General features: G+C 36.2%; 1 protein-coding gene across 1 annotated transcript; it reads right to left on the reverse strand.

The window, feature by feature from the left end:
- Nucleotides 1–301: 301 nt before the first annotated feature.
- On the reverse strand, nucleotides 302–26,387 carry E(bx) (nucleosome-remodeling factor subunit NURF301 E(bx)). The gene is made up of 31 exons (XM_080170577.1): nucleotides 26,302–26,387; nucleotides 25,963–26,070; nucleotides 24,682–25,627; nucleotides 24,245–24,356; nucleotides 23,771–23,841; nucleotides 23,326–23,441; nucleotides 22,547–22,715; nucleotides 21,164–21,304; nucleotides 20,447–20,606; nucleotides 19,758–19,963; nucleotides 19,226–19,286; nucleotides 18,682–18,779; nucleotides 18,185–18,265; nucleotides 17,623–17,723; nucleotides 16,644–17,375; nucleotides 16,114–16,185; nucleotides 12,471–15,138; nucleotides 11,967–12,170; nucleotides 11,691–11,810; nucleotides 11,228–11,508; nucleotides 9,866–10,032; nucleotides 8,807–9,019; nucleotides 8,159–8,262; nucleotides 7,342–7,428; nucleotides 4,212–4,394; nucleotides 3,512–3,975; nucleotides 2,753–2,839; nucleotides 2,100–2,233; nucleotides 1,515–1,742; nucleotides 994–1,069; nucleotides 302–601 (listed from the first exon to the last, which is right to left on the reverse strand). The coding sequence occupies exons 2-31, from the start codon at nucleotides 26,034–26,036 to the stop codon at nucleotides 475–477; spliced, it is 8,283 nt and encodes a 2,760-aa protein (XP_080026703.1). The 5' UTR covers nucleotides 26,037–26,070; nucleotides 26,302–26,387; the 3' UTR covers nucleotides 302–474.
- Between the last annotated feature and the right edge of the window lie 1,006 nt (nucleotides 26,388–27,393).

The raw sequence follows: 27,393 nt of genomic DNA on the forward strand, positions 1-27,393 counted from the left end.
CACTTTTTGATTATGAAAAGCAACATTTAAGAAAAATAATGAAAATCTTGAAGATTTTATCAAAATAGCAAAACTTAATACTTAAAATCCATTACAAAAAAATAACTTTTGAAAGCATAAGACACTTAAAAATTTGAAATACTTGAATTTAATTTAGAAAGGTACATTGTACAAACTTTAACAAAATAATTTATACAAAGAAATAACTGGTAGATAGATAAGTTTTGATGCTGTAGTAATAATTTATCAGGGGTGTATACTCATTTTTATCAAAAAAAAATGTTCCAACCCCCCCCCCCCCCCTGTTAAAATTAAATTTCCTTTCATTCTTAAAGATTTTAGTGTGTGTAAAGTAGCTTTTTTGCTGATTTTTCAAATATTTCTCTATTCAGAATATACACCACTGAAAATTATATTATTGCTATTGGAAGAATCTAATCCATTTATTACACGGAAAGCGTTAAGTGATGCAATCTACTTTGATTCCAGCAACTTTTGTCTGATGGCTCCAAGTTTCTCCAGGATGAAGAGCTCCAGCTGTTCCGCGTGCTTCGAGTTGCCAGATTCCGGGGGATAGTAGTAGCGGCAGTTTTCTGTTATCCTGCACAATTAAGTTTGATTAGAAAAAAAGAGTTAACCTCCATTTGCCTTATTTTTAAAATAAATAAAAGTTATGGGGGAGGAAGGGTTGTTTACTTTAGGCCAGGTTAGTTTTTTTTAGAAATACTTTTTTTCTAACATTTTAGATGGAAAGCTTTTAACATTGATTCTTTAAAAAAGACAAGTGTCAAATTGAGGAATAAGAAATTGGACGATAAATTGATGTACACTACCAATTATGATAAACAAAATTATTCTTTATTTCCCCTCTTTCCTGATGAATAAACTATATAATGCTATTATAGATGTCCTATATCTATTACTTACGGCTACGCTCCTAGAGGCCTTTAAGGGCACTTGAGACATGTTATTTTATCAATTAAATATTTTTACCTTGTAAGGTCACCAAGAAATTCAGCTAAAGTCTTATATTCGCCTCTCTCCAACTTTTTATCCATAGTCTCCAAATCTAATAAAAATATAAATGATGATTTCTGTAATAATTAGGTTCAATTAAGAACGATTAGTGACTCTATAAATAACACTAAAAAGTCCGTATGTCCATTTTAAACATGAAGATTTGTACTTTTTAATAAACAATAAATTTTTTTATGAAATAATAATTCCAGGTTTTTATTCACCCTATTTTTTGAACATTGATTCCTAAGACAATAACATAAGCTAGGCAAAGCATCTCTATAATCAAGTCTTAAAATGTAAGTATTTTCCAATTAATTATCCTGTATTTTTGGGGAAGATTTATACAATATTGTTGCTTAAATATTAGACGCATTGTTGCTCTATACTTGGTAGGATTATTCGTTTGTCCAACATTAAGATTTTTTAGGATTCGCTTTTTATGGATGATGTAATCCTTGTTTTATTTCATTTAAACCGAAAGAAGAATTGCTTACCCATCGGCTCCTTGACAAGCTCATAATACTTCTTGTTCGTCTTCTTCTCCATGGGTTTCTTAAACGTAACACTGTGCTTGCTACTTTGTATCTGCTTAAACAACTTCTTGATTACATCAAGATCTTGGCTTTTCAGTTGTTTTAGGTTAGCAAGGTTTAGAGCAGATTTAGGGTTGCATTTGGGGCACTCGTAGTCTTGGATCCCCTCTGCCTCAACTTGTAGAATACCTAAAATGATCATATCTATAATACAAAGTAGAACGATGTTTGTTTGTCTGTTTGTTTGTAGCGAAGGATCTCGCTAACCGCTGAACCGATCGTGAACCGACAATGGGCTGTTTATTACACTAGTCCTCAAAGTTTTATAATACCTAACGTTATCTTATTCGTTAGCTCTACAACTTTTGGGACTTTAATTGAATTTTGATTGGTTGCTTCATTAGGTTGAGTGTTCAAACGTATCAATCACTAATTTTATTCTAAAGAAAGGGTAATATAGATATTACGATTGGGGATGTACATCAATTTGTCGGCCATTGTCTTATCCCTTTAGAGCCCTAGGTAACCTCTACTAAAACTACTAACCTACACAGCGTCCATGAAGCCAGTCGGGGCATCTCTCACACCCAATGTAGAACCTAGCCTCATCGTAGGGCTGCTTACACATACAATAAGTTTCTGTACCCAACTTGGCGTGCTCGCATTCGTTACATATGTACCTAAAAATATCTTTAATTAGAACTCAATTTTAAATTAAAGATATTTAATGACAATTTTACACCAACACTAAAATAAGATTAAAAATAGAACCAGTATAGTTGGCCCGGGTCTTCGAAGCCTTAGGGCAAACTGAACTGGAATTTACCCTGTAATTTTTCATTTCACTATCTACGGAAAGCTGTCTATAGCAAGGTGCGATAAATAACTATTCAGACTATCATTTCCCTCTGAGTTTTGTAATTAAAAAGAGTAAAATTATTTAGCATACAAGATTTTTTTACAACAAATATCCAATTTCTTTCTTCATAACTTGTTTCAATAAGGAATTTGTAATGGATTTTTGTTTGTTTGAACCTTAAGATTTCAATAACTACTAACCTCAATGAGTTCTCTATTATAGGAAAGATTAAAAAAATTACTAGGTGATAGGCTTATTTTCAGCCCCCTTTACACCCTTTTAAATGAAAATCCCCTAGGTGATAAGGACGCAGCCACTAGTGATTGAATAAAATACTTACTCAGTCATCTTTTTAGACATCTTTTGTGTGATACCAACACAGGACCCGTGGAACCAGTTTTGACAAAGATCACACCCAACATAAAACCTGCAAAAAAGAAACAAATCAGTCTTTTCGATTTTAATGGGCTAATATTTAAGTAAACGAATAGCACCAGCTATTTGTACATTTACCCGCGGGGTAGGGACCCTGGGACGATTTAGTATTGGGTCTTTCAAAGAAAGAAAGCAATTTGCCAGCAGACGAAAAGGGTCTCCACCACTTGGGCCACGTAGTTTTGAATTTGCTGGATTATACATCTACACTTATACAATTAGTGGGTTAATCTTTGAATAAGAAAAAAAGGTTATTTATATCCTAAAGTACAGCAGCGATAACGAATTATCAATATTTTTTATTAAAAATTATAGTAGAGTATTATAAAGAGAAATTGTTATATGTTCGATTGTTGAGAGGTCAAACGACAAGTGAGTGTTTTTGGGTAATATGTAACATTTACAAAGTTCCCAAAGTTTTGAGAACACATTCTCTCATTCGTTAAAAATCTTGATTGGGTTGAACAAACGAGCAAAATCCAAAATTATCTACAAATAATAATATAATTTTAAGCTACAGAAAGGGTAATTCTATTTATCTCAATTTGGTGTATGTATATATATTCTTCATTCATTGTCTTATTTATCCTGTATTTACGCAATAAAGTTTTAGCTTTTATGGATGTTATCATCCTTGTTTTTCAACAAATAACAGAAAACTTACTTGGACGGATCTAATTTTGTCTTGCATATGCAGTATAATCTCTCATTCTTTTCCGCCTTAGGCCTTTTCTTACCAGGCGGTTGGTTGGGTAAGTTAGGGCTAGCATCCATTTTTCTCTTCCGGCTGTTGGTAATTTCGGAATCACTGCCGCTTTGATGATCCTGTGGTTGGGGTGGCGGCTTGTTGTTTGAGGTCATGAGTTCGGTCCCCAATTTGAGAGCTGCTTGCTGTTTAAGGGAATCAATTTCGCGTTGGATGTCTTGCATTAGATCTTTTTCTAACAGTGCCCGCTTCTTGGCAATATCTTTCTTGAGCTGTTCTTTATGCTTGAAGAGCATGGTGTTGAGACGCGGGGTTGTGTACATTGTAAATTTCTTTTTCTGCTGCACTTGTTGTGGGTGTTGTGGCTGATTTTGTGTTAGTTGTTGTTTGGATACGCTTGAGGCTGGCACTTTTGGAGTAACCTGAAATAAACAAACTTTAAAAACAGAAAAATTAAATAGATAAAGGGATTTAAAAAATTCTTCGCCTTTTATTAATTATATTAAAATGTACTTTAAACAGAATTTTTTTTAAGAACTTCAACTTATCTAAAGTCAGCAGTCACCTTAAAAAAACTTATTCATAGTTAGAATACTTTATTTGACTGTGTTATTGACCTTTACCTATCTGAAAATAACAATGTATCAAAAAACCTTACTTGTGTTGCAGAAAAATCATCCGGGACAGCCACAGGGGCTACCTTTTCCTTCCTTATCTGGTTGTTAATCTTGGCCTTGGCGGACCAGCTGCCCGGCTCCCACTCGTCGTCCAGCCGCTCGCCGGTCACTGGGTCAAACAGGTCACTCTTCTTTTTGCCCTTTCTGTTGCTATTTGTTTTGCTCTAAAATATTTTTTTTCATTTATTTTTATACTACGCCTCATTTCCTTATATACCTTCCCAGAACCTAGATAAAGCATAATTCATTGTTAAAGGGAGTGTGAACGTAAATATTTCTCATCTGATTATCAAATCTTAACATTTTCTAATCACATTTCACTACACTGATCAACCAAAAACGTCCTATTAACAAAAATATCCAGGAATAATGCCTTGATTTTATGGTATTTTGGGAGGGAAAAGGGAAAAAACAGGGAAAATCTGAATGTTTTTGTTTCTTATAATGTTTGTAGGGATATTTAACTTGTCATATATAGTTGAAACAATTTACTTACTGTTAAAGATTTATTTTATGATATAAAATTGCCAATTAGATTTTTTATAACGTAGTAATTAGGTAATAAAGACCTATTTTAAATTCGTATTATTGACAAAAAAATACCTCACTGTCTACAAAGGGTTGAATCTCATAGGTTATTTAAAATAATAATATCCTTTTTTATTGTGTTAGACAATAAATAACCCACTTTGGAGAATTAGTTTACACTTTTATCAGACTGTTTATAAAGAAATATTGCGTCTTTATTATTTACAAATTTGTAATTAAAGGTGGGCGAGAGATGGGCCATCTAAAGTTAATTGGATACTAATAAAATAACCTGTTCTAGCTTTGTTATTGTATTTGGTTTTCAATAAAAAATATTGCTTATTTTATCAATTTCTAAGTAACTATACATTGGTTTAAAGCAAGGATTATGTTAAAAGCCAGCTTAACCGTTAGGAAAAGTCAAGAACTATGTGAAAAAGTTTAATTTTAGCTATAATGGGAGAAAAAAGCAATTTAATGCACATTTTATATAATACGGAAAAGGGGGGGGGGGGGGAAATGTGGTGACTCGTCACACGACATACCAGCAATTTTATTTTGGATGCTACTCCCTTAGTTTTAGAGATAATTGGATGAAATCTTTTGGGCTGGGTCACTAATTACCCCAACTAGTGGTATCTTTAAAAAAAACGGCGTCGGGACCGCCGCTCCCGCCGTCCGCCGCCACCAAAAAAATTTTTTTTTATTGCATTTCTCGCCGAATTAGGCAATTTGGAATCATTTGAGACCATGTTATTTTTTTCAAAAAATTTTCCCCTTACAAGCAACCCTGCGGGGGGACTTAGTCATTTTTTTCAAATTATCGTTTATCAAGGTATATCTTAAATACAGTAATTCTCCTGTGATTTTGAAGATATTGAAACAAAATCTTTTTAGGTTGGTAAGTTTTAAATATTTGAATTAAGAAAACGGCGGCGGGACTTTTATTTTTTTCAAAAATTTTTCCCCTTACAAGCAACCCTGCGGGGGGACTTTGAATTAAGAAAACGGCGGCGGGACCGGCGGAACCGCCGCTCCCGCTGTCCGCCGCCGATTTCCGGCTCCAACAAAAATTATTTCTCGCCGAATTAGGCAATTTAGAATCATTTGAGACCATGTTATTTTTTTCAAAAATTTTTCCCCCTACAAGCAGGAGTACCACTGATTTTAAGATATACCTTGAAAAAATGACTAAGTCCCCCCGCAGGGTTGCTTGTAAGGGGAAAATTTTTTGAAAAAAATAACATGGTCTCAAATGATTCCAAATTGCCTAATTCGGCGAGAAATGCAATAAAAAAATTTTTTTTTGGTGGCGGCGGACGGCGGGACCATGTTATTTTTTTCAAAAATTTTTCTTCTTACAAGCAACCCTGCGGGGGGACTTAGTCATTTTTTCAAGGTATATCTTAAAATCAGTGGTACTCCTGCTTGTAGGGGGAAAAATTTTTGAAAAAAATAACATGGTCTCAAATGATTCTAAATTGCCTAATTCGGCGAGAAATAATTTTTGTTGGAGCCGGAAATCGGCGGCGGACAGCGGGAGCGGCGGTTCCGCCGGTCCCGCCGCCGTTTTCTTAATTCAAAGTCCCCCCGCAGGGTTGCTTGTAAGGGGAAAAATTTTTGAAAAAAATAACATGGTCTTAAATGATTCCAAATTGCCTAATTCGGCGAGAAATGCAATAAAAAAAAATTTTTTTGGTGGCGGCGAAAAACGGCGGCGGACGGCGGGAGCGGCGGTCCCGCCGCCGTTTTTTTTAAAGATACCACTAGTTGGGGTAATTAGTGACCCAGCCCAAAAGATTTCATCCAATTATCTCTAAAACTAAGGGAGTAGCATCCAAAATAAAATTGCTGGTATGTTGTGTGACGAGTCACCACATTTCCCCCCCCCCTTTCTTCCTTTCCCTTTACCTTATAAAAATCGTCGGAAAAAGCCGTTTTTTAAGCAAACAAAAGCGCGTTTTGCTCTATCTGTGAGATATTATGAATGAGATAATGTTAAGATTTGATATTAAGATGAGAAAAATTTACGTTCACAGTCCCTTTAAGGAGAACCATGTCGGTCCAGTGGTTAGCATATCTATCTTTTTAAAAAAAATTTGTTGTCACATGTTCGAAGTTCATGATATCGAAATAGCTCTAAATTTATGAAAAGTTGAAACATTATTTCAACAAAATCACCCCTGCTTAACTTACCCTGTCCACTGTCCAGTGTCCCCCTTATCTAGGACTTTTTTGTGTGCTGTTTTTATGTCTTTATAACTATACTAGCGGCTTCGCCCCTAGCCTCTAGGGGCTTTGCCCCAAGAGGTTTAATCAAACCAATTTTTCGTATTTTAGATTTAAAAAAAAATTTTTTTTTTTTAAATTGGGGGGGCAATTTTTTTTTTTTTTGGGGGGGGGGAGATTTTTCACTTTTTGGGGGGGTTGGGGGTTACTGAGATCTTACGCTTCAGACGGACAGACAGACGGACAGACAGACATCGTTCTACTTTGTATTATAGATTAAAACAGAACAGTAATGGCGCACTATATCAAAATACCCTGCATGAGCGGATAATTACAATCAAATGCGTTTATAACCTTTACTTTAATTTCATCTTGTTGATTTAGTTGGCTCATCAGTTTTTCTTGCAGGTCAGGAGTCAAGTTTCCACTTTCTAACGCTTCCTAAAATTAATTTTTATTTCAATATTGCTTAGGTACCATTAAAGAGCACTTACCTATAATACAAAGTAGAACGATGTCTCTCCGTCCGTCCGTCTGTCCCTTAAGATCTCGGTAACCACTGAACCGATTAGATTCCACTCTTATGGAATATAACTACTGGTCATGTGGTGGTTTTAGGATATTTTCTTACAGGGTGGGACAGTCTCAATCCCCACCCCCCCCAAAAAAAAACAAAAAAATCCCCCCCAATTATTTTGTTTTTTTTATCAGTTTCAAATTAGTGGTTGCAGGCTAGCTCCATTTTTTTTCTCTAATTACCTCTTGGGTCAACGCCCCTAGATTTTAGGGGCGAAGCTGCTAGTTGTGAATAAAGGAATTAATAAACTATTCTAGAAAACTAATCTATTATGTATATAAGTAGAAAGTTTTTTTTTATGTCTTAAGGCAAATCGAAAAATGTTGGTACGCATTGATGGTTCTGTTCAGGGAAGCTGTAAAAATTAAGCTATATTCCTGACCTCCCAGCTACCTCTTGAGGCTATGGACGAAGCAACTATTTCAAACATAAATTACAGAAGATATAAGAAAAAAAAAGTAGATAAGATGGGAGAAACATTTTAATTTAGTCCAAATATGGACACTAAAATACATCTTTAGAATATTAATTCTTTGACAAAATTTTGTCACCCGTTGTTTCTATTAATTTGATGCAATAAAAAGACGTAGGTACCTTAATAGTTTGTTGAATATAATCATCCGTTAGCTCGAACTTATCATCGTCTAATTTGCTTGGGGAAAATAGTTTGGTTGAGGACATCAGCTTGGCTTCAGAACCTAAATAAATCAGGGATCTTAGGGGATAAGACAATTGACTATTGATGATATAAAAATTACCACTTATGTAGATTACAATTAGTGATTGAAACATTTGGACACTCAACTTATTGAACCAATCAAATAAAATTCAATAAAATCCCCCAAAGTTGTTAAGACGTCGAATGAGAAAATGTTAATCTAAAAATTGGAAAATAGTGTAATAAACAGCCTAATGCCCCCTCCCTCAATGTAAATATATACAATTGTGTCCTTTAAATTAGCGCAGCAAAAACAAATCAAATGTGGATTAATAATAGACTACGGTAATATTTTGAGCAGACAATTTTAGCTTTTTAAATTTTCAACGTAGAATAAAACTATTTGATGAAAAGTTTGGAACCAACCAATCAAAATTAAGTAAAAGTACTTTTTGAGCCAACGAAAAATATATCGTGGTTGTCAAACTTTAGGTAGTGTACACGTGTAAATTACAGTCCAATGTCCCCTCCCTCCCTGGTAAGTTATAGAGTAGTTGCGCTGTTAAAAATCAACCCGTACGTACCTGGGGATAATAGGTTTAAACTCTCAGTGGATGGCGATTGGGTTGTTGTGGACGGTAACGCGGTTGTTGAAGTACCAGTTCCACCAAACCCACCGCCAACCGCCGACTGTTGCTGTTGGGATTGTTGTTGTTGTTTTAAAGATTGTTGATATTGTTGCATAACTTGTTGAGGTAATACTAACATTCTCTTCCCATCTTTAGTTATATATCTCCCCTGCTCAAATAGTATTTATGAAATTTTAAGTTTTATAAAATCTGAAGAAATAATATTTTTCCTCTAACGTTTTTAACAGTGAAAAAAGTAAGCACTTCTATGATTTTGTTATAATTATAAAAAAATAAGTATTTTGACAGGGATAAGACAAAGGCCGATAAATTATTGTACATCCCCAATTAATACACAAATTAACCCCTCTGTTGATTACAATTGGTGGTCGAAACGTTTAAACAATCAACTTAATGAACCAACAATCAAAATTCAATAATAGTTCACTCCCCAAAGTTGTTAAACCAACGAATAAGTAAAAGTTATTATAAAAAAGCCCAATGTCCCCTTCCTCTCTCATATTATGTAATTTCCAATTTCACCCGTAAAAAGTTATTTTCGAAAATAGAGTTGATTGATTGATTGATTAGCCATAGTCTCTTAGGGTTTGGACCTAAGTAGTCATGGAGAAGGCTGAGACACTTTTGTATAGCCACTAGGGCTTTCAAGCTCCACGTTCAAGCACATTATGACTTGACCCGCTATCTCATGAGAGCTACTCATTATTACCTCACCCTATCGCCGAGTATGGCAGGTGTCCCAAATTAAGTCACCGTAATGAATGACGCTCTCCGCAGAGGAGCTCGGGATAAGGGTAGTACTGATATTATGTACTTGACTAGTATTAAGTATCCAAACTTACTCTATAATCCCCTTCTTACACAACCAGGGGAAGTTGCGTGAATATATTCAACTGAGAAATACGAGTTGCAACATGGGGACTAGAACTCGAACTCTCATCACCGTAACTCAGTGCGAAAATAGAGTAACAAACACAATAAAATTTCACTATTCCTGTTTTAGAATATGGTCAGGCAGCGTGTTTAAAGGAACTGGTTGCGGCTGCGGCGGCAGAGGTTGCTGGGGAAGGCTGACTGGTGGCTGCTTGTCAGCTGCTATGGGCTGCTGCTGATCCTGGTTGAGCATCGGCGTGGGTACACTACTGTGTTGACTACTGCTGCCTGCAGCCACAGAAAGGGGTATATATTGCAGTTCATTAACAACTTTGAAAAGAAAATATATAACAAAATAATGGTGGTTGGTTGGCAGAGATAGGACAATTGGCGATAATTCAATCTTTTTGGCGGTTTCCCTCAATGTGCTAGTCGAGCAAAGTACTTCAACTCACGGTTTAAAATAAATTGAAAAAAAGGTTATGTTAGGTTTAGTTTGACACATGGCATCCCAATAGGGTTAAAATCACCCGCAGGTGTTAAAATAAGAATGAAACATCCCCCCATTATTAATTTTTAATTTAAAGTAAGGGAGGAAGGAGGGAAAATATTCTTAGCTTGCTAGGCACCATATTTTCCAGGAAGAACTTGTAAAATATAGGAGGAAAGAAAAGGGCGTAGATTAAATAAATGATTATTGTCCTCTCTCTATTCCTACCTAGATGAATAGTGATGGTTTAGTGATTAAAAACTATGACTTGTCGTGATATAGAATAAGAGATATAAGTTTTCCGGAATTTTAATGTAGGGAGTAGATTTGAAATCTGCATCAAATTCATTTTTTGTATAATTCTTTATCTAAAAGCGGAAATACAAATTAAGTTAATTAATTTTGGCATCCGTGATTGGTGGATTTAAAAAATCTGCGCTCTGATTGGATGTCGTACATCATTCAACCAATTAGAGCGCAGGTAGTTTAAAATCCAACTATCCTATTAGTCAAAATTATTTTACTTAAAATGTATTTCCGCTTTTAGATAAAGAATTATACAAAAAACGAATTTTATAAAAAATCCTTAAAATTTGATGCAGATTTCAAATCTACTCCCTACATTAAAATTCCGGAAAACTTATCTCTCTTAATATAGAATCATGCAAAGAACTTTATACATATGTGAAAAAACTAAGAAAACCATTTATTTTTGTTTGTAATAAGTATTAGTCATGTGCTAATAAATATATAATACTATTGTAAATAGTGCAAATAGGAACAAAATAACATGCAAATATTTCGAATAATATGATTACAAAAAATAGTCTTGGCGTCATATTAAAAACTTTTAAAAGTATTGTTGATTCATGACTATTTTTTGTAACCATTCATGTTCACAAATAAAAAGGATAATGAAATGTAATATATAACCCCAAAACAGGGTCTTTTCCTATTTTTTAAATATTATTCTTTAACAGAATATACCCATCCCTGGTAAGGTTGAAACTTGCTGTTTAGCTGGACTAGTAGTTAGTGTATTCATCAGAGTTTGACCGGCCATAACCTGCTGCTGACTCACCATCTGATTGCTGCTGATCAGCTGTTGTGGGCTAGGAACAGCTGATTGGCTTGTGATCAGCTGATTTTGGCTGGTTACCAGCTGGGGGGCAGCTGTGCCAGGGGTGGCTGGTAGCATTTGTGCAGGCTCAACTGTGGGGGATTTTAACATTGGCTGCCCGCCGCCGTTAGTCAACAGAAGCTCAATAAAGATCTAAATAACGATATTAATTAGAAAATAAAGTCGATTGAGGCCAAAGATAACAAAGCTTTTATTCAGAAAATATGGTAAACTATCAAATTAAAATAAAAATTTTACATTGAGAATTCAAATTATAATAGAAAATACTTTGGGGGCGGTTCTGGTAGGAGTGAAAACAAATAGTTTTTTTTTACCTTAGTTGGAGGTGGTTTTTGTTGTTGCCTCGCCAGGGCTTGTTGCTTCAACAACTGTGTCTTCACTTGCTGCTGTATGTTGGCCAGGTGATCTTGCGAGAGGTTTACACCTTGCAGGCCCTGACAATGTTATAAATATGATCAGAGACAGTTTGTTTAGATTAGGAGTAAACTGTAATACAGTCAAAATTTAGACAACAATTTTTAAGAACTATTGTAACATTTCCCCTATCAAAATTCAATATTAGTTCCAAAAGTTGTTGTTAGAATGCTAACCTGGAGAATTATTCTAGGGCCTTGTTCTGTTTGAACCAAATTCGCAGACACCGTCACTGACTGACGCACTAACCCTTGTTGTAGTTGAGGAACAAGAGAGGGTTGTTGCGGCTGTTGGACCAGGCCAGGCTGTTGCGGCGTCGGTTGCTGCTGCAGAATTTGCGGCTGTGGTGTTTGCGGTTGGGATGTTGGAGATAGAAGTTTCTAGAAATAAAAAAAAATGAGTTTCATATTTTTTTTTACCAAATTGATTAGTTACTCGGGGTAAATACCCCAAAAATTACCTAATTTAATAAAACATAACATTATAACCAATTTTTTTCCGTATTATCGTTTAAATTACAGCACCTAGTGTAAAATGAATATCTTTAACTTTAGCAATATTAAAATCTATAAAATCTGTCAATAATCGAGTATTTTTTACGGGTTTGGCAAATTAAAATATCAAGTAATTTAGTAGTTTCTTAAATGAAGACAGACGACAAAAAAATGTGTAAAGAATACCTGTGGACTGGATAAGACACTTTGCTGTGGTTGTTGCGGTTGAACCGCCATTCTCTGACCCCCACTCACAACCTGTTGTTGTTGTTGCACTTGGGTTGGATTTGTTATCAACAAAACCTGTTTTCCATTGATGTGCGCCAACTTTGCCTGACCGCTGGCCAAATGCCTGGCAATGTTGGTGGCCGCTTCATGGTCCGGTCCTTGGACAATCAGCTGGCCATCTTTGACGGTGATTGTATTCTGGCCCAAGGATTGGATTCCAACCAGCTGACCGCCCTTGTTTGGCGATGAAACAACTGTAGGCGTCGCAGGGGTAGCTGCGTTACTGGTATTATTTACCGATCCAATAGTTTGAATAACTCCAGGCGTGTTTTTATTAAGCTGCGGCTGGGGTTGTGACATTATGGGCCGTACAGTCTGTTGGACCGGAGTACCATTTGGAGTTTGGATTAATTGTAATCTTGGCTGTCCGCCTGGCGTTGTAACCGTACCTGCCAACGGCATTATTCCAGTCACAGGTTTGGGTTGAATAGGTGTGACACCCGCAATATTACCACCACCAGAAGGACGGACAATAGAAACTATTTGGGGACGCACAGCAGTTGTGGTTTGTAGTGGGGATGCGGTAGAAGTTATCAGCATTGTCGGCCGTTGAACGCCAACAGCTGTAGGCGCAGGTTGGATAAGCTGTGGCTGTGGTTGCTGCTGTTGCAGAATTTGTGGTTGAGTGGAGGGTGATGAAACCAATCTAATAGTTCCAGCGGGGGAAGATTGTGTTGATGGGCTAACCAATCTAACTCCCCCAATACTTCCTCCAACTGCCGGCGGCTGTTGTTGGGTTGTAGTTGTGGTGGCATTTGTTGACGGTAGGCTGAAGATCTGCAGCTTGCCATCCGGCATCTGTACCAATTGCTGCCCTGGCATCAAGCCACGCACTTGAATCTTTCCATCTGAGGTTTTGACAATTTGTACTTTTTGCTGCTGTCCTGGACTTGCAGGTGTGGGTTGAGCCACAGGCGGTGGTAGGGGAGTGGGCTTAGTTGTGCTTATTGTTGTTTTGTTGATGGGCGCAATGGCCACTTTGTTGTTCATTCCAGCAGCTGCGTGCCCGCCAATCAGCTGATGACCCACAATTTTACCATCTTTTGTAAGGAAAACTTTCTTGGCGCCACCCACACCAGGAATTGAGGTCGTGTAGGTTGTGTGAGCAGGTGACATTTTGATGGTACTTTCCCTGCGGATTCCTGATAGGCTAGGCTTTGTGTTGGGCAGGTCAGGGGTTGTTGATCTACTAGCCTTAAATGCCTCTCTCTGTTCCTTAATCTGAGCATCAAACTTGGCTTTCATTTCAGACGAATTTGTGTTGCGTTTCTTAACCTCATGTAAGTCACTGGGATCATATCTTTCTGGTGCCTTGATATTTCTACCATTGTTAGCTCTTGTCAGGGGCACATCATTGCCCCGTTCAAGTTTGTCCCTGTACGCCCTGATGTCGCAAAGTTCCAGTTCATGTTCATCGATCCATTTCTCTGCAACCTGCGGCTCTGCTTGAACAGGACTTTCAGCCCGTTTACGTTTTCGCAAACCTGACCTGATTGGTGAATAGTCTACTTGTTTCCGCGGGGCATCTAGCGGGATAGTTACCCGCCGTTGAAAGTATTGTGTCTTTTCCAGATACCTGCCAATATTACGATGCTTAAGCAGTTCTGTTGTCACAATTTCAGTGTCTGTTGTTTCACTATGCTTGCCGTCAGGATTTGCTGGCTTAGTATTCATATCATCCCAGCGAATGCACGCCCATAATATGCGCAGCTGCAGGGCAACACTGTGCAGAGAATTCATGCTGGCAGTACGGAACAGCCAGGCAGTCTTAAAGGTTGGCCTGGGGCAAGGATACGGCCATGCAGATGCATTAGCCTTGCTGTTGTAATTAAATCCTTCAATGGTTACCATGCCTGCTTGACGGGCTAACCTGTGCAGTTCATGATTACTGTTGATGAGGATGTTTCTTTTTGAATGCATCTTTGACCAAAAGGTTGGTGCTAGTGGGTATTTAACAATCCTATTCTGCTTTGATTCACCCATTGTTATTGGTTCTAATTTGATAGGTTTAGATGTGTCTGGATCAGAAAAGATTCTCTTGTTGATATCAGGTTTGATATCAACTTTGCTTTCATCTCCCGGTTCAGTCTTTATATCATTATTAGTTGCAGATTCGGAATTTGTGCTGTTTTCTTTGGTAGCTTGGGCAGTGGTTGAAAGCGATTGCAGGGCACTTTCATAATTAACCTCCTCTTCCTTGGCCTTCACTAGAGATATCAGGTTATTGAGGGCACTTAATGCGGTCGTTGTATAGGTAAACTTGATGTCAGTAGTGCCCGGTAGACCTTTCACCGCCCGCTGTCTGCTTTCCGCCATAACTATGTTATAAACATCTGCGGCGTCGGCTAATTTGGCTGTTTGTATGTGCTTGCGACAGGAAGAGCTGTAACAGGCGGCCAGCAGCGGGTTGGATCGGCACATGGGGGAGTAGCAGGTAAGCTGGCTGGTCTGCAGGCTGCAGATGGCGTCCACCTGAGCGCTTAGCTTCTCGTGGCTGTCTTGGATCCATTTCTCAAGGGAGAGCAAGGAGGTTTCTGTCTCGGCTTTACTTGACAACGGATTTAATCTAAATTAAGAACAATATTAAAAACACATATCAAAATATATATGTAAAATGTTAAATATCAAGAAAGATTTAATCAAGAAGGGCTTTGACTTAAAATAGGGTCATGATTAATAATATAGACATAAACCAAACTTTATTTAAGAGGTTTTTTCTATTTAAGGAGATTTCTCATATGTAAAAGTGTAATCCCCAAAAATGTATTAAAATTCCTAGACTCGACCTTAATAAAAGAAAAGCTATATTGTTCCTATATATTGAACTAGCGGCTTCGCCCCTAGCCTCTAGGGGCTTTGCCCTAAGAGGTGATAAAAAAAAGAATTTGGGCGAAATACGTAAAAGGACCAAGGAAATCCCCTACAAAAAAAAAATGGGGGGGATATTTTTGTTTTTGGGGGGTTGGGGGTGTCCCACCCCCCAAGAAAATAGCCTAAAACCATCACAGGACCAGTAGGTATGTTCCCTGAAGAGTAGAATCCAATTGGTTCAGTGGTTACCGAGATCTTAAGGGACGGACGGACGGACAGACAGACAGACAGACATCGTTCTACTTTCTATAATACAAAGTAGAACGATGGCTGTCTGTCTGTCTGTCTGTCCGTCTGAAGCTTAAGATCTCAGTAACCACTGAACCGATTGGGCTCTACTCTTCAGGGAATATACCTACTGGTCCTGTGGTGGTTTTAAGCTATTTTCTTGGTGGGTGGGACACCCCCACCCCCCTAAAAATGAAAAATATCCCCCCCCCAAAAAAATTTTTTTTTTTACTTTTTCTTTTTAAATCTAAAATTCGAAAAATTAGGTTGATCAAACCTCTTGGGGCAAAGCCCCTAGAGGCTAGGGGCGAAGCCGCTAGTGTATTATAAATAACCTAGGCAGATATTTCGATTTAAACACAAATAAGATAGAATACGGACACACATTATGTTTCTCTAATAAAAGGATAGCTAACAATTTTATTACAAAAAATATCAATACCTCTTTTCTTCCATGGCTTTAAGGTGCAATCTTCTAACCAGAAGATCATCCACCTTGGTTTTCTTTGCACATCTAATCATAAAAATGAATTGATAAAAATAAAAATCTTCTAGTAAAACAAACAGCAAATGATCTTAGTAAACCAACCAATCTAAATCCTAAAGTCCCCAAAATGGTTGATTAAACGAATAAGAAAATATTATTATAAAACTTTGGGGACTAGTGTAGTGAACAGCCCAATGTCCCCTCCCTAAATGCAAATATAACAAGATTTATTTTTATAAAAGCTGGCGTATTTGTATAGAACAAAGCCGGTCAAGATATAAAAAAAAACCTGAGAATGGATGGACATAAACATACAACATTCTATAAGACCTTAGTATTAGAGTTATTAGATTCTTGAAGACAAAAAAAAGAAGAGGGAGGGGTGGGGAAATAAAAGATAAGCCACTTTTTGTTGCTGAACCTAAAACACAAAGAAACTCAACCAAAAAAATGCCGCCATATCAATCTCATCAAAATGTTTTTACCTTGGATAAAGAAGTCTGTTTGGCTGACTCATGCCATGACAAACATCCACAACCCCGTCGGGGCCACCAAGATCTTTTTCTTTAGGTTCCATCAGATCAATTCTAGACACGTCCAAAACCTTTGTAAGATTTTCTCTTTTCTTCGCCTCCTCCTGTTTTTCAACCTCAATAACTTTACCATCTCCATCAGCTTTGTCTTCTTTACCGTTTGTACCATTAACCGCCTCATCTCGCTCACGTTGCACCTCCAGCAAGAACGCCAAAGCTTTCGGCTCCATCAGAACAACCTTGCTGATGCCAGTCTCGATTTCTGTATAGTTGGCAGCAATCCTAAATGGACCCGCTTTCAGTCCCAGCTGGGCCGATGGCCGAGGACGGAAGGAGCGGGTGGCCGACAGCCAGAGCCATCCATTGCGGCCGTGGGCACGATATTCCTCACCCTTCTGGCGGACAACGGCCAGCGACCTGACGGGCAGCGTGTACTTGACCCAGGTCATGTAGGGCTTCAATCGTTCCTCCTCCTCCTCTCTTTCCTTTTTCTCACGTTTCTCCTGCCGTTTTTTCTCCTCCTTGCCTTGGTAGCCAACCTTCTTAACAGAAGTGTGGCCCAATGAGTCGCTCCACACGGGTAGCATGGCACAGGGCTTGATGCAGCCGCTGAGCACAGTTAGGGCTCTGGAAAAGTCTTTGTTTGCGTCGGTACAGGTACTAACAGCTTGAATCCAGGGTTTTCTAAAACACAAAATATTATTAAACAACATTAATACAAAAAGAATATATAGATTAAACTTGTAGTGCAAAATGAACGAAAATAAAAATCTGGTACAAAATCTACAACATGAGACATAACCGAAGAAAAAGTAATTAGAAAATAACCATTATTTTGAAACTATTATGTGAATTTTAATTAACTGATAACGTCAAGAAATTTCCACCCCCCCCCCCCCACTCACAATTAATTTTTAAAATTCCATCTCACCTCAACAAAGGCCAATTTGTGTGCATGAAAGCAGTTGGAATATTATTTTCAAGTGATAGGATTGTGTTTCTTACAGTTGTTACCAAAGTGTTCCGTTGTCCCTGAAAAATTGGAAAAATATTAACATTGTTATAGTTTGAGATTTGTACTGTTAAAAGAAAGGTCATACACATTTATGTTTTGTACAATTATATATTGCTCACCGCTGGACCGATATAAACAAAGCTTCTCATAGGTCCTGGACAGGTTCATAATTATTTTTTTTTCACCCAAGAGCAATCGTCCCTAGAATAAAATTACCCCCCTCCTAAATGTTTTTTTACTTTTTCTTGTTAAAACTAAAACTGAAGGTGGGATTGTCTATAACCCCCCCCCCAAAAAAAAAAAAAAAAACACCTATAGTGCACAATATTGACGCCTGTAAAGATTTAAAGAAGCTAGTTATTGATTCAATTGTGGACTAGATATCTTGGGTTGCTAAGCTTGCTTTATGTCTTTCATAGATCTGTAATTAAAAGAGCATCCCTATAATCTTATAAAAATAATAAACAGCTGACTTTACCTGTGGATTGCCGCTCCATTTAAATCCACACACGTCAGTCAAACTGAATTTGTGACTCATACGGATACGCTTCTCAGAATCCTGTCAAATATTAATTAGGTCATGAAACTTTAAAAAGCTTTTAACACGATGAAATGCAAATGTTTCTCCTACTATTGATAAAAATTGAAACCTATCTATTCTGGTTCTAACCTTTACTATATTTACATTTCATCTCAAACACAATTTCTTAATAACAAAGAGGAAAACTAAGAGAGACGGATTTATTTAGACCAATGTTTTTAGAACATTATAAACAGCTGAACAGGTTCATGCTTTTTTTGTCGAAATGTTACAATTTTTAAAATGTTAGGTAGAAAGCGAGTGATGTTAATAAATGAATGAAAAATAAAAAAAATTGCGATTTTATATCTTTTCTAATTGAGTATGCTAATATACTTAGTTTTTTTTATACAAGACTTCATCCTATCTGATCCCCGGTATTAAAGAAATGTTACCTCCTTATTTTGTGACTTGCTGAGTGCATGTGAATGAATAGAATACTGGTTAACGTACACCAAGTAGGTGTACTCCTCCCCCAAACGATAGTAGGGACCTGAAAATTATTTATTGTTGAGAATATAACAGAATTTTACAGTACCACCAATACTCCCAACTCAAAAAATTAAAATAAATAGGTACATAAGTACCTTTTTTGTAGTATAAATTAGGGAAAGAAATAGAAAGGGTGAAGGGAAAGAAATTCAAATTGGTTGGAAAATATACAACCCAAAATTACCCCCAAAAAAATTCAGGAAAACTGTACCTATCTTCATGTAACTTTAAAACTTTTTTTAAAAAAACCATAGAACGAAAGGAAAAATAGCATTATAAACCGATTAAAAATTGGCTAAGACATGCAAATAAGCAGGGACAGCCTCAAATTTCAACAAACTTTCTCTTACTTCAAAGAATGGAATTCTATTACTTTTGGAAGAAAATAAAATATCCGATATTTAATGGTAAGGTTAATCTTTTAAGGTAATTGAAATATTTACAAACCTGGAGGCATTTCTCCGCGTTTAATGTCTTTCATATTCCGAGGTCCCTTGTAGTTTTCAACCTATAAAAAAATAATCATGCCATTTAAAGTTTTATGATAGCAGGAAAAAATGTATTGTAACCTAACTGGAAACGACTAAAAAAACTAGACAAATTATATTTAGACTAGCGCCTACGCCCCTAGCAACTAAGGGCTCTGTATTAGAAGAAAGATATGCTAGAAAAATAGCTTAGACCATCCCAATAGGTACTTAATTATGTAAATAGAATGAACTACAACCATAAAAAGAGCTAAGTGAAGCTTAGGTAAAAAATTAATCAATCGGTTCAGTAATTATTGAGATCTTAAGCTTCAGACAACAAAACCTACTTTTTAAATTAGGATAAATAATAACATATTCAAGTTAAGATCCAGTAATACTAACTATCTAGTACATTAGGAAGCATTTCAGATATTTCGATTACAAGAAACCGCTTCAATTCTATCCCTCTTTCTTAACTTTTTGGGGAGAAAAAAAATATTCAAAATTACCTTTTTAAGCTGTTGAGCATTTGTTTCTAGTTTCGGATCAGTTTCATCCTGTTGTTCCAACTGAAGCGTGTCCTCTTTGATCTCGGCTTCCAAAGCTTCTATTTCCTGTTCAACCTCTGCCCCGTCTTTCTCAACTTTTTCTGGTGTTTCAGGAGCTGTTTCATCCTTGGGAGGAACAATAGCGTCACCATTCGTATTTGTTTCACCTTATTAGTAGGGATAATGGAGTAAGTAATAGTTATTATACCCGGTTTTCAGCGGATATTAAAATGAAAAATTATCAGATTAAAACTAGATTGCTAGCCAAAAGGCCGGACTAATTTTTCATTTTCTAAATTATGGTATACATTATTTTCCAGTATGGATAAGAACCGGTTCTAATCCTGCGGATATTTATCAGTTTCGAAGCGATACTAAAAATGGCTTTTAAATAGTTTCTGTATTCTAAACATGAAAAACAATTTTACTCAACTGCGCCTTAAAAATACATAAGTGTAACAGACAAACAATTTCATGTTACACTTTTTGAAAGAATTATTAGATAGATAAAAGCTATAGGTGATAGGTATGCCTTTTTCCAAAGACATAAAATTATAAATATTTGGATTAAAACCCTCCCTTACCTTCATACAATTTTTAAATAATCAAAAATTTTAATACACAACATAAATATCCAATTTATCCCATGCCTTTTCGTCGCTTGAGCCTATCCTCTCTCTCTTTCCTGAGCTGGGCAAGTTTTTCCTCTTTTTCTTTTCTTTCTTGCTCCTTCTGCTTGCGCATTCTCTCCTGCTCTTCCTCGCGAATTTGACGGTCAATATCCATTTGAACCTTGCGCTCTTCGGCCTCCTTAAAAATCAAGAGCAATTAAGCAGGGATCTAAGGATAAGACAATGGTCGATAAATTGATGTACAACCTCAATGATATAAAAAAAATTACCCCTTCTTTAGATAATAATAATTGGTTGAAACGTTTGGACATTAAACTTAATAAACAAACCAATCAAAATTCAATAAAATTAAGCCAATATATAGTATAAGAAACCAGTGTAATAAACAATCCAATGTCCACTACCTCCTTGGCAATTAAGTCTACAATCATAAATTAATCATAGGACATCTTAGTAAATGCACAAGAAAAATAAGATTAGTCAAGAATAATAGATCTTTTAGGAATGAATTTATTATTACATGGATCTTACACCAAATTATCTGATATACTCTAATGAGGTGAAACTTGTAGCTGGCTTAAATAACTTATCCCACCATCCACCCCCTTTACCCCATCCCCTCACCTCCTCCAAGAGGAAACTTATGATTCATAAGTGAACACTATTTTAAAAACCTAAATTGACGACAAAATTTCCCCTGTCATGATATCCACGCATTATATAATGTGGACTTACCAAAAACTCTCTAAGATCATTTCTTTCTTGTTGTAGTTTGTCCAATACCATGTTGTTTGTGTCCAAGTAGGACTTGAGCCCTTTGCTGTTTAGTTTCTTGGTTAGCTCCTCTGTCACTTCCATTTGCTTCTCCATTTCCTCCTAGCAAAATAATCAGATTAATTAGAATCAAAAGGATTTTTTAAAGATCAAGCTTCAGTTTTTTTCTAGTTCCATAAAAGAGACATTTATTCATTAAAATTATCTTTTCCCACATGCTGGTTATTGATTTTTTAAATCTTAGTTTTTTTTATAAATCTATTATTTGCTATAAATATGATTCTTATGATTTATATCTATTATAAGGGGGGGGGGGAAGTTCTGACACATTTGCGTAAACGGTGAGTATAGGCTTTATCTTTGGACTGAGAGGATAGGTTATTAGGGATAAAATCATTCTTATATGATGAATTTCCCCCAGATTTAAGATTTTTTGGATAGGCCTCCAGGTTCCGGAGCTCCAGGCCTCCAGGTGGTCTCTGTACAGGTAAAATTGAAAAAAAAATTTTTTTTTTTTAAAGTTACAGCCTTACAGGTCAACTTATAAAACAAAATATGCATCTTTTTTAATATTAATCACATATTTGAAGAAAAAATATGCATATTTTGTTTTGTAAGTTGATTTTTAACTTAAAAAAAATTTTTTTTTTTTTTCATTTTTACCTGTACATCAATGAAGATCTATTTATTATATGAATTTTATGATAATAAAATTAATATTAAATGTTTTGTTGTTTGTTTATTATGCTTTCTTTATTGCTGAATTGGTTTTGATGATTTTATGATTACAGAACATTTGCTCTAACTAACAGTCTAGTGTTTTAATATTATTTGTCTATATAATTCATTTGTATTTCAAAGTAAAAATGGCTGGAAACCTGTAGAATGTGGTGTTGCTTAAATAGCATTAATTGGAGGATTTGAGGTGTGTATCATTATTTACAGACACTTGAAAGTAGACAGTAAGTAAATCTTTCCTTCAATTTCGTATTTCATATCTAAGTAGCTTAACTCATATGATATCTATCGATCTTAAGGAAAAAGAGTGAGACAATGAAAGATATATTAATATACATCCTCTTTGACGTTAAACAAAATTACTCCCTCTGTTAAATGTAGATTAAAATAATCCGTTCAAAGGTTTGGACTAAACTAGTTTAAAACCAACCAATAAAAATTAGATTCCAGTACCCAAAGTTTTTTGGCCAACAGATTAAAACTTTGGGTAATTTATAGTCTATTGTCCCCTCCTACATTATTGAATAATACCCCTATTTACCCCTTTTAGACAAAAAAAATGTAAAAGCTTCCTTGAAATTCAAAAAAAAAAAGAATTAAATATACCTGTGCTTCAATAATATTTTCAAACAGATCTCTCTCATATTTGTCTTTGTCGATAGATTCCAATAGTTCAGTTAATTGAGCTTTGGTGGAATAATACTTTGGTTCCTCCGTCTCGTCTTGGCTGCACACCCAAACACGCCTGCTCGCGAACCAGTATCTTGATCCATGTCTAAATTAGATACAATACTATATTTAAGTATATATAAGGTAGTAAGGTCTTTGGTCTGTAGCTTATGATTTAGAAACTCATCAAATGTTTGAGATAGCCACTTTAAGGAAGGTTCAAATAGGTTCTCGGATGGTTATAGGGTATTTTATAATCTTTATTCGGGTTCCATTACAGAGCTCCTAGCTGCTATTAGTTTAGGTATAACGTTCTTGGGAATATATTTCGAGTCATTAGACAAAATCACATTGACATTCCCCAATCAAATGAACATGATAAATATGCAAATTAATGAAGGACACTTGACATAGTCAAGCAAGGTAAAAGAAATCATTGGTTATACTATAACATAAAGAATTAGGTTTTTTTATCAGTTGCTAAAGATCTCTGTAGGTACTGGTCCAAATTTTGGTATTTTTTTAGGCATGCTTTGTTACTTTCTTTGGGTGTTTTTTTTGGCTATTTCCCTCCCCCGCCCGCCCGCCCTCTACTAAAGGCTAGGAGCGAAGAAAATAGTAAAAGAAATGTAAACACAACAACAAATCAAAATATGAAAATTTAAAAATTATCCTGACTATCATAGAATAATATCAATGTCAAAAACGATGTTTACCTGTCGGTTCCAAGCTGCTGGATCCTGCAGGATCCAGGTTTAGTGCTGAGACAGTCGTAGACTCCATCAATCATGTTCTCAGCACACACAGGACAGATCCAGTCATCTTCAGGAACCTACAGGAAATAAGTTTTGTTATGCAGGGATCTAAAGGGATAAGACAATGTGCGTTAACTTGATGTACATCCCACAGCCCAAAGTCCCCCCCCCCTCCCCGATTGTTATCAAAATGCATTTTCATTGATATATTAATCAATTAAAGAATAATTGAGATGTACAATGAGCTCCTTTATACATTTTTAATCAACAGAGAGCATTTAAGTGTAAAACAGTAAATATAGAAAAATATTTTAGACTAATTTAAGTTCAACATTTCAAGTCTAGGTGTTTTAATTTTCAAATGTCGATACCTAATCTTTAATGATTTTAATAAGCTTTAAATTACCTCATACATAGGTGGTTCAAGACATGTACCGTGGAAAGGACCATTGCAATGCTCACAAATAACCATATCACCTTAAAAAAATCATATTTTAAATTATACAATAGTCTAGGTAATTGGCTACTTTTTCATATGTTTTATTTGTGACCCAATTTGTTACATTTATATACTAAGGTATGAATAAGAATAAAATTACAAGCATGAATTCGTACCAAAACATTAAAAAATAAGAGTGACAAGAAATTTTAATTAAGCTTGAAAAAAATAGAAGATAAGATTGTCAATGGCAATATCTAAACGTGTTGTACCATCCTAACTTATAAAGTAGTAAAGTTTTTTTTGTCTGAAGCTAAATATCTCGAAATATCTTAAATAGTTGTTCTTTTCAGGAAAGCTTCAATAGTATCTTGGGGTGATTTTAAGCCATTTTCTTAATCACTCCCACCCTAACCTAAAGCCTAGGGCACAGTAACTTACCAAGTTTGCCACAAACTCTGCAATGGTCCTCTGGCAGGGTAGAACCCTCATTCAACAGGTCATCTCGAACTGCTGAAGTGTTCAGTAACGCGTCTGCTAATATTTTCAAAACCTAAATAATAAATATTTATCAACAGCTGTAACAAAAGAACTTCAATCACATCAAGAAACAAGGACAATGTTATTCATAAGAAACACATGTAAGAAAAAAACCAACAATATTTTAGGTAAAACAAAACTGAAATAAATAATGAAAAAAATAATGGGTACATGTTGTAATACTGCACGACAATTTTCAAAGTTTGAATTATAAAATAAATTAAATGTACAAGAAAAACAACAAAATTTGTATCAAGCAAAATTCGACCTTCTCAAAGAAAATCAATAGTATAGGTATATTCGTTAGAAATATTTTTAATTAACAAGTATTTGCTCACCTTCAACCTATTCTCGACACTTGTGAAGGGATATTCGCAGGAGCTGATCACCTGGAGGGCATCCTTGTACACCTCCGGCTCTGTACTCAAATAAAACCGAAGATTTTCTGGCCACGTCACTGAGTCAACAAAATTAACAAACACATTCATCGAGTCTTTCTGATCCAGGGGACCATATTGTGCCTGCTGGGCATCGTCCTCGCGTAGCAAGGCTTTCAGCAAACAAATATGCACTTCTGACGTCAAGTTGGACTGGTCTTGACTTGCTAACATAGCACAAAAATCTTCGAATCTGAACGGGGAAAGCCGAAGGATTTTATAATACTGGCGCAAAACTTCGTAGACCGTAATGGCCTCAAAGGCCTGATCGGGCAACAAAAGCAGGTCATCCGAAGATTCAGGCAGCTCTAACTTAGGCACGTTAGCAGGATCCAGATCCATCCAGTCAGATCCGTCATCATCATCAATTAGATTTGGCTCAAGCTCAACGTCCGACTCGGGTTTCATGTCGTCGGAAAATGAGTCCATGTCACTGAGGTCAGAGTCTGACGAGCTGTCACTGTCCTCGTTTTCCTCCTCGTAAATGTTGCCCTCGAAATCACTGCCATAATGATAATCAGTATCTTTGAATGATGATGACGCAGCCGTTTTAGTTTTAGGCCTGCCCTTGCCGCGTCCCTTTTTATGGGAGGCGGCCGCGGCGGCTTTGGCCGTCGACGAAACGCTGGAAGCACGCGACTGTCGGCTGACCGGTGTACTTGTCCCGCTGGGCCGCCCGCCCTTTTTCTTCATCTTGCTGACTGTCGACGATTTGCTGCCGACAGGTCGGCCGCGCCTGGCTTGGGGGGGTGTGACAGGTCGTGAGCCGGGGGAAGAGCCGCGGGAGCTGAGACCGTCACCACCATCGTCGACATTCGAGTATTTAGGCTGCTTAGCTCTGCGTGACCTTAAAACAAAAAAGTTTAGTTAAATATAACGAATAATATTAAAAGGAAAAAAATTATCATTTTCAAACTCATCTACTTAAGATGCAAATCAAGCATTATTAACTTGATCGTTAAAAAATCTTTTACAGTTCTGAAACTTTTATCTTGCTATCTATCTATTTACCTAGGGGGTATCCAGATCCTAAGCAGACAGCCTGCTGGTGGCTATCTATTTATTTACCTAGGGATACCCAGATCCTGAGCAGACAGCCTGCTGGTGGATATCTATCTATTTACCTGGGGGTATCCAGATCCTAAGCATACAGCCTGCTGGTGGCTATCTATCTATTTTTACCTGGGGGTATCCAGATCCTGAGCAGACAGCCTGCTCGTGGCCACCTTCTTTCTGGAGCTCGTTCGAGTTGACATTTTCACTGGCCCAGAGCATCTGGCTCTTACAACCCTAAGAATAGACAAATATAGTTTCATATAATATATTGTGAATTTTCATAGTTGAAAAAACAAAGCATTAATTACAAAGTAGAACGATGTCTGTCCATCCGTACATTGTCTAAAGTTTAAGATCTCAGTAATCGCTGAACCGAATGGACTCTACTCTTCATGGAATATATAATTTACTACCACTGCAGTTGTTTTAAGCAAAGAAAGAAGGGTTAAAGATAAAATACCTTACCTTTAATAATCACCAAGGCCACTGTTAACTTGATTTAATGCATCGAGAGTAAATAGTCCACAAAAACATTGGACGAATCTGAAATTTTACAAAATAATAAAGCTACCTACCCTTTTAGTACAAAGTATATAGTAAGGGTTTTTCTATCTGAATCTTGAAACCTTTTAATTTACTGGTTCAGAATGGGTTGTTTTTTTTTGGAAGCTTTATTTTATTGTCAGAGGGTGGTTTTAGGCTCTTAAATCCTGTAATATATAAAGAACATAATAAGTGAATTTTTTAATTGTTTGAAGCTTAAGATCTTATAAATTGCTGGTTCGAATGGGTTGTATTACTTTAGGAAGCTTTAAATATTTTTCTTGGGGTGGTATTAGGCTATTTTCCTCGACTCAACCTACAACCCCGTATGGCTAGGGGCAAGTCAACTAGTTGAAATAAAAAAAGACCGGTAAAATTAAAGGTATGTGTTTGTAAACATTTACCAAAACAACAAAAATTATTTTCATTGTCTCCCTAACAAAAACGAAAAGCTTTTATCCTTTGAAAATCAAATACATTATAAAATAATTTAAATGAAGAAATGAAAGTAGAATAACATATCTTGAGCTTAATTGTATTAATTTGGTGAATAAAATAAATAAATAATTAATTTGCCGTAAATTTCGATTTTTTTGGAAGCTATAACGACAATTTCAAACTTTTATGGGGTTGACTTAAAACAAAAATAACAACAAAAGTCATATGTTTGAGAGTGTACGCAAACACGACGCCTGACGCAATATTTTCGCGTATCACAAACAGGGATATTACACCACACAAACAAAATAAAATGCGTCAAAATAATGGTGGATAAATACCAATCCCTGTAAAATTCAAGATGGCGGCCAAGCGGTGATTTGACGTTTCAATAAAAATTCACATTTTTAGCCCACTTTTACAAGACAAGAGAAGCCCTAACATGCATAATAAATTGTCAGTTTATTTTATATATCAAATTACGTATACTTTTCGTCACTTTATGCGTAAAAATCCAACAAAAAGAGGCAAAAAAGGCCCAAAGTTAAGGGACTCTTTCGCTTTTTCAAGCATCTT

Source organism: Acartia tonsa, chromosome 8, assembly GCF_053477335.1.
Source record: "Acartia tonsa isolate MP-2025a chromosome 8, ASM5347733v1, whole genome shotgun sequence".
NCBI lineage: Eukaryota > Metazoa > Arthropoda > Copepoda > Calanoida > Acartiidae > Acartia > Acartia tonsa.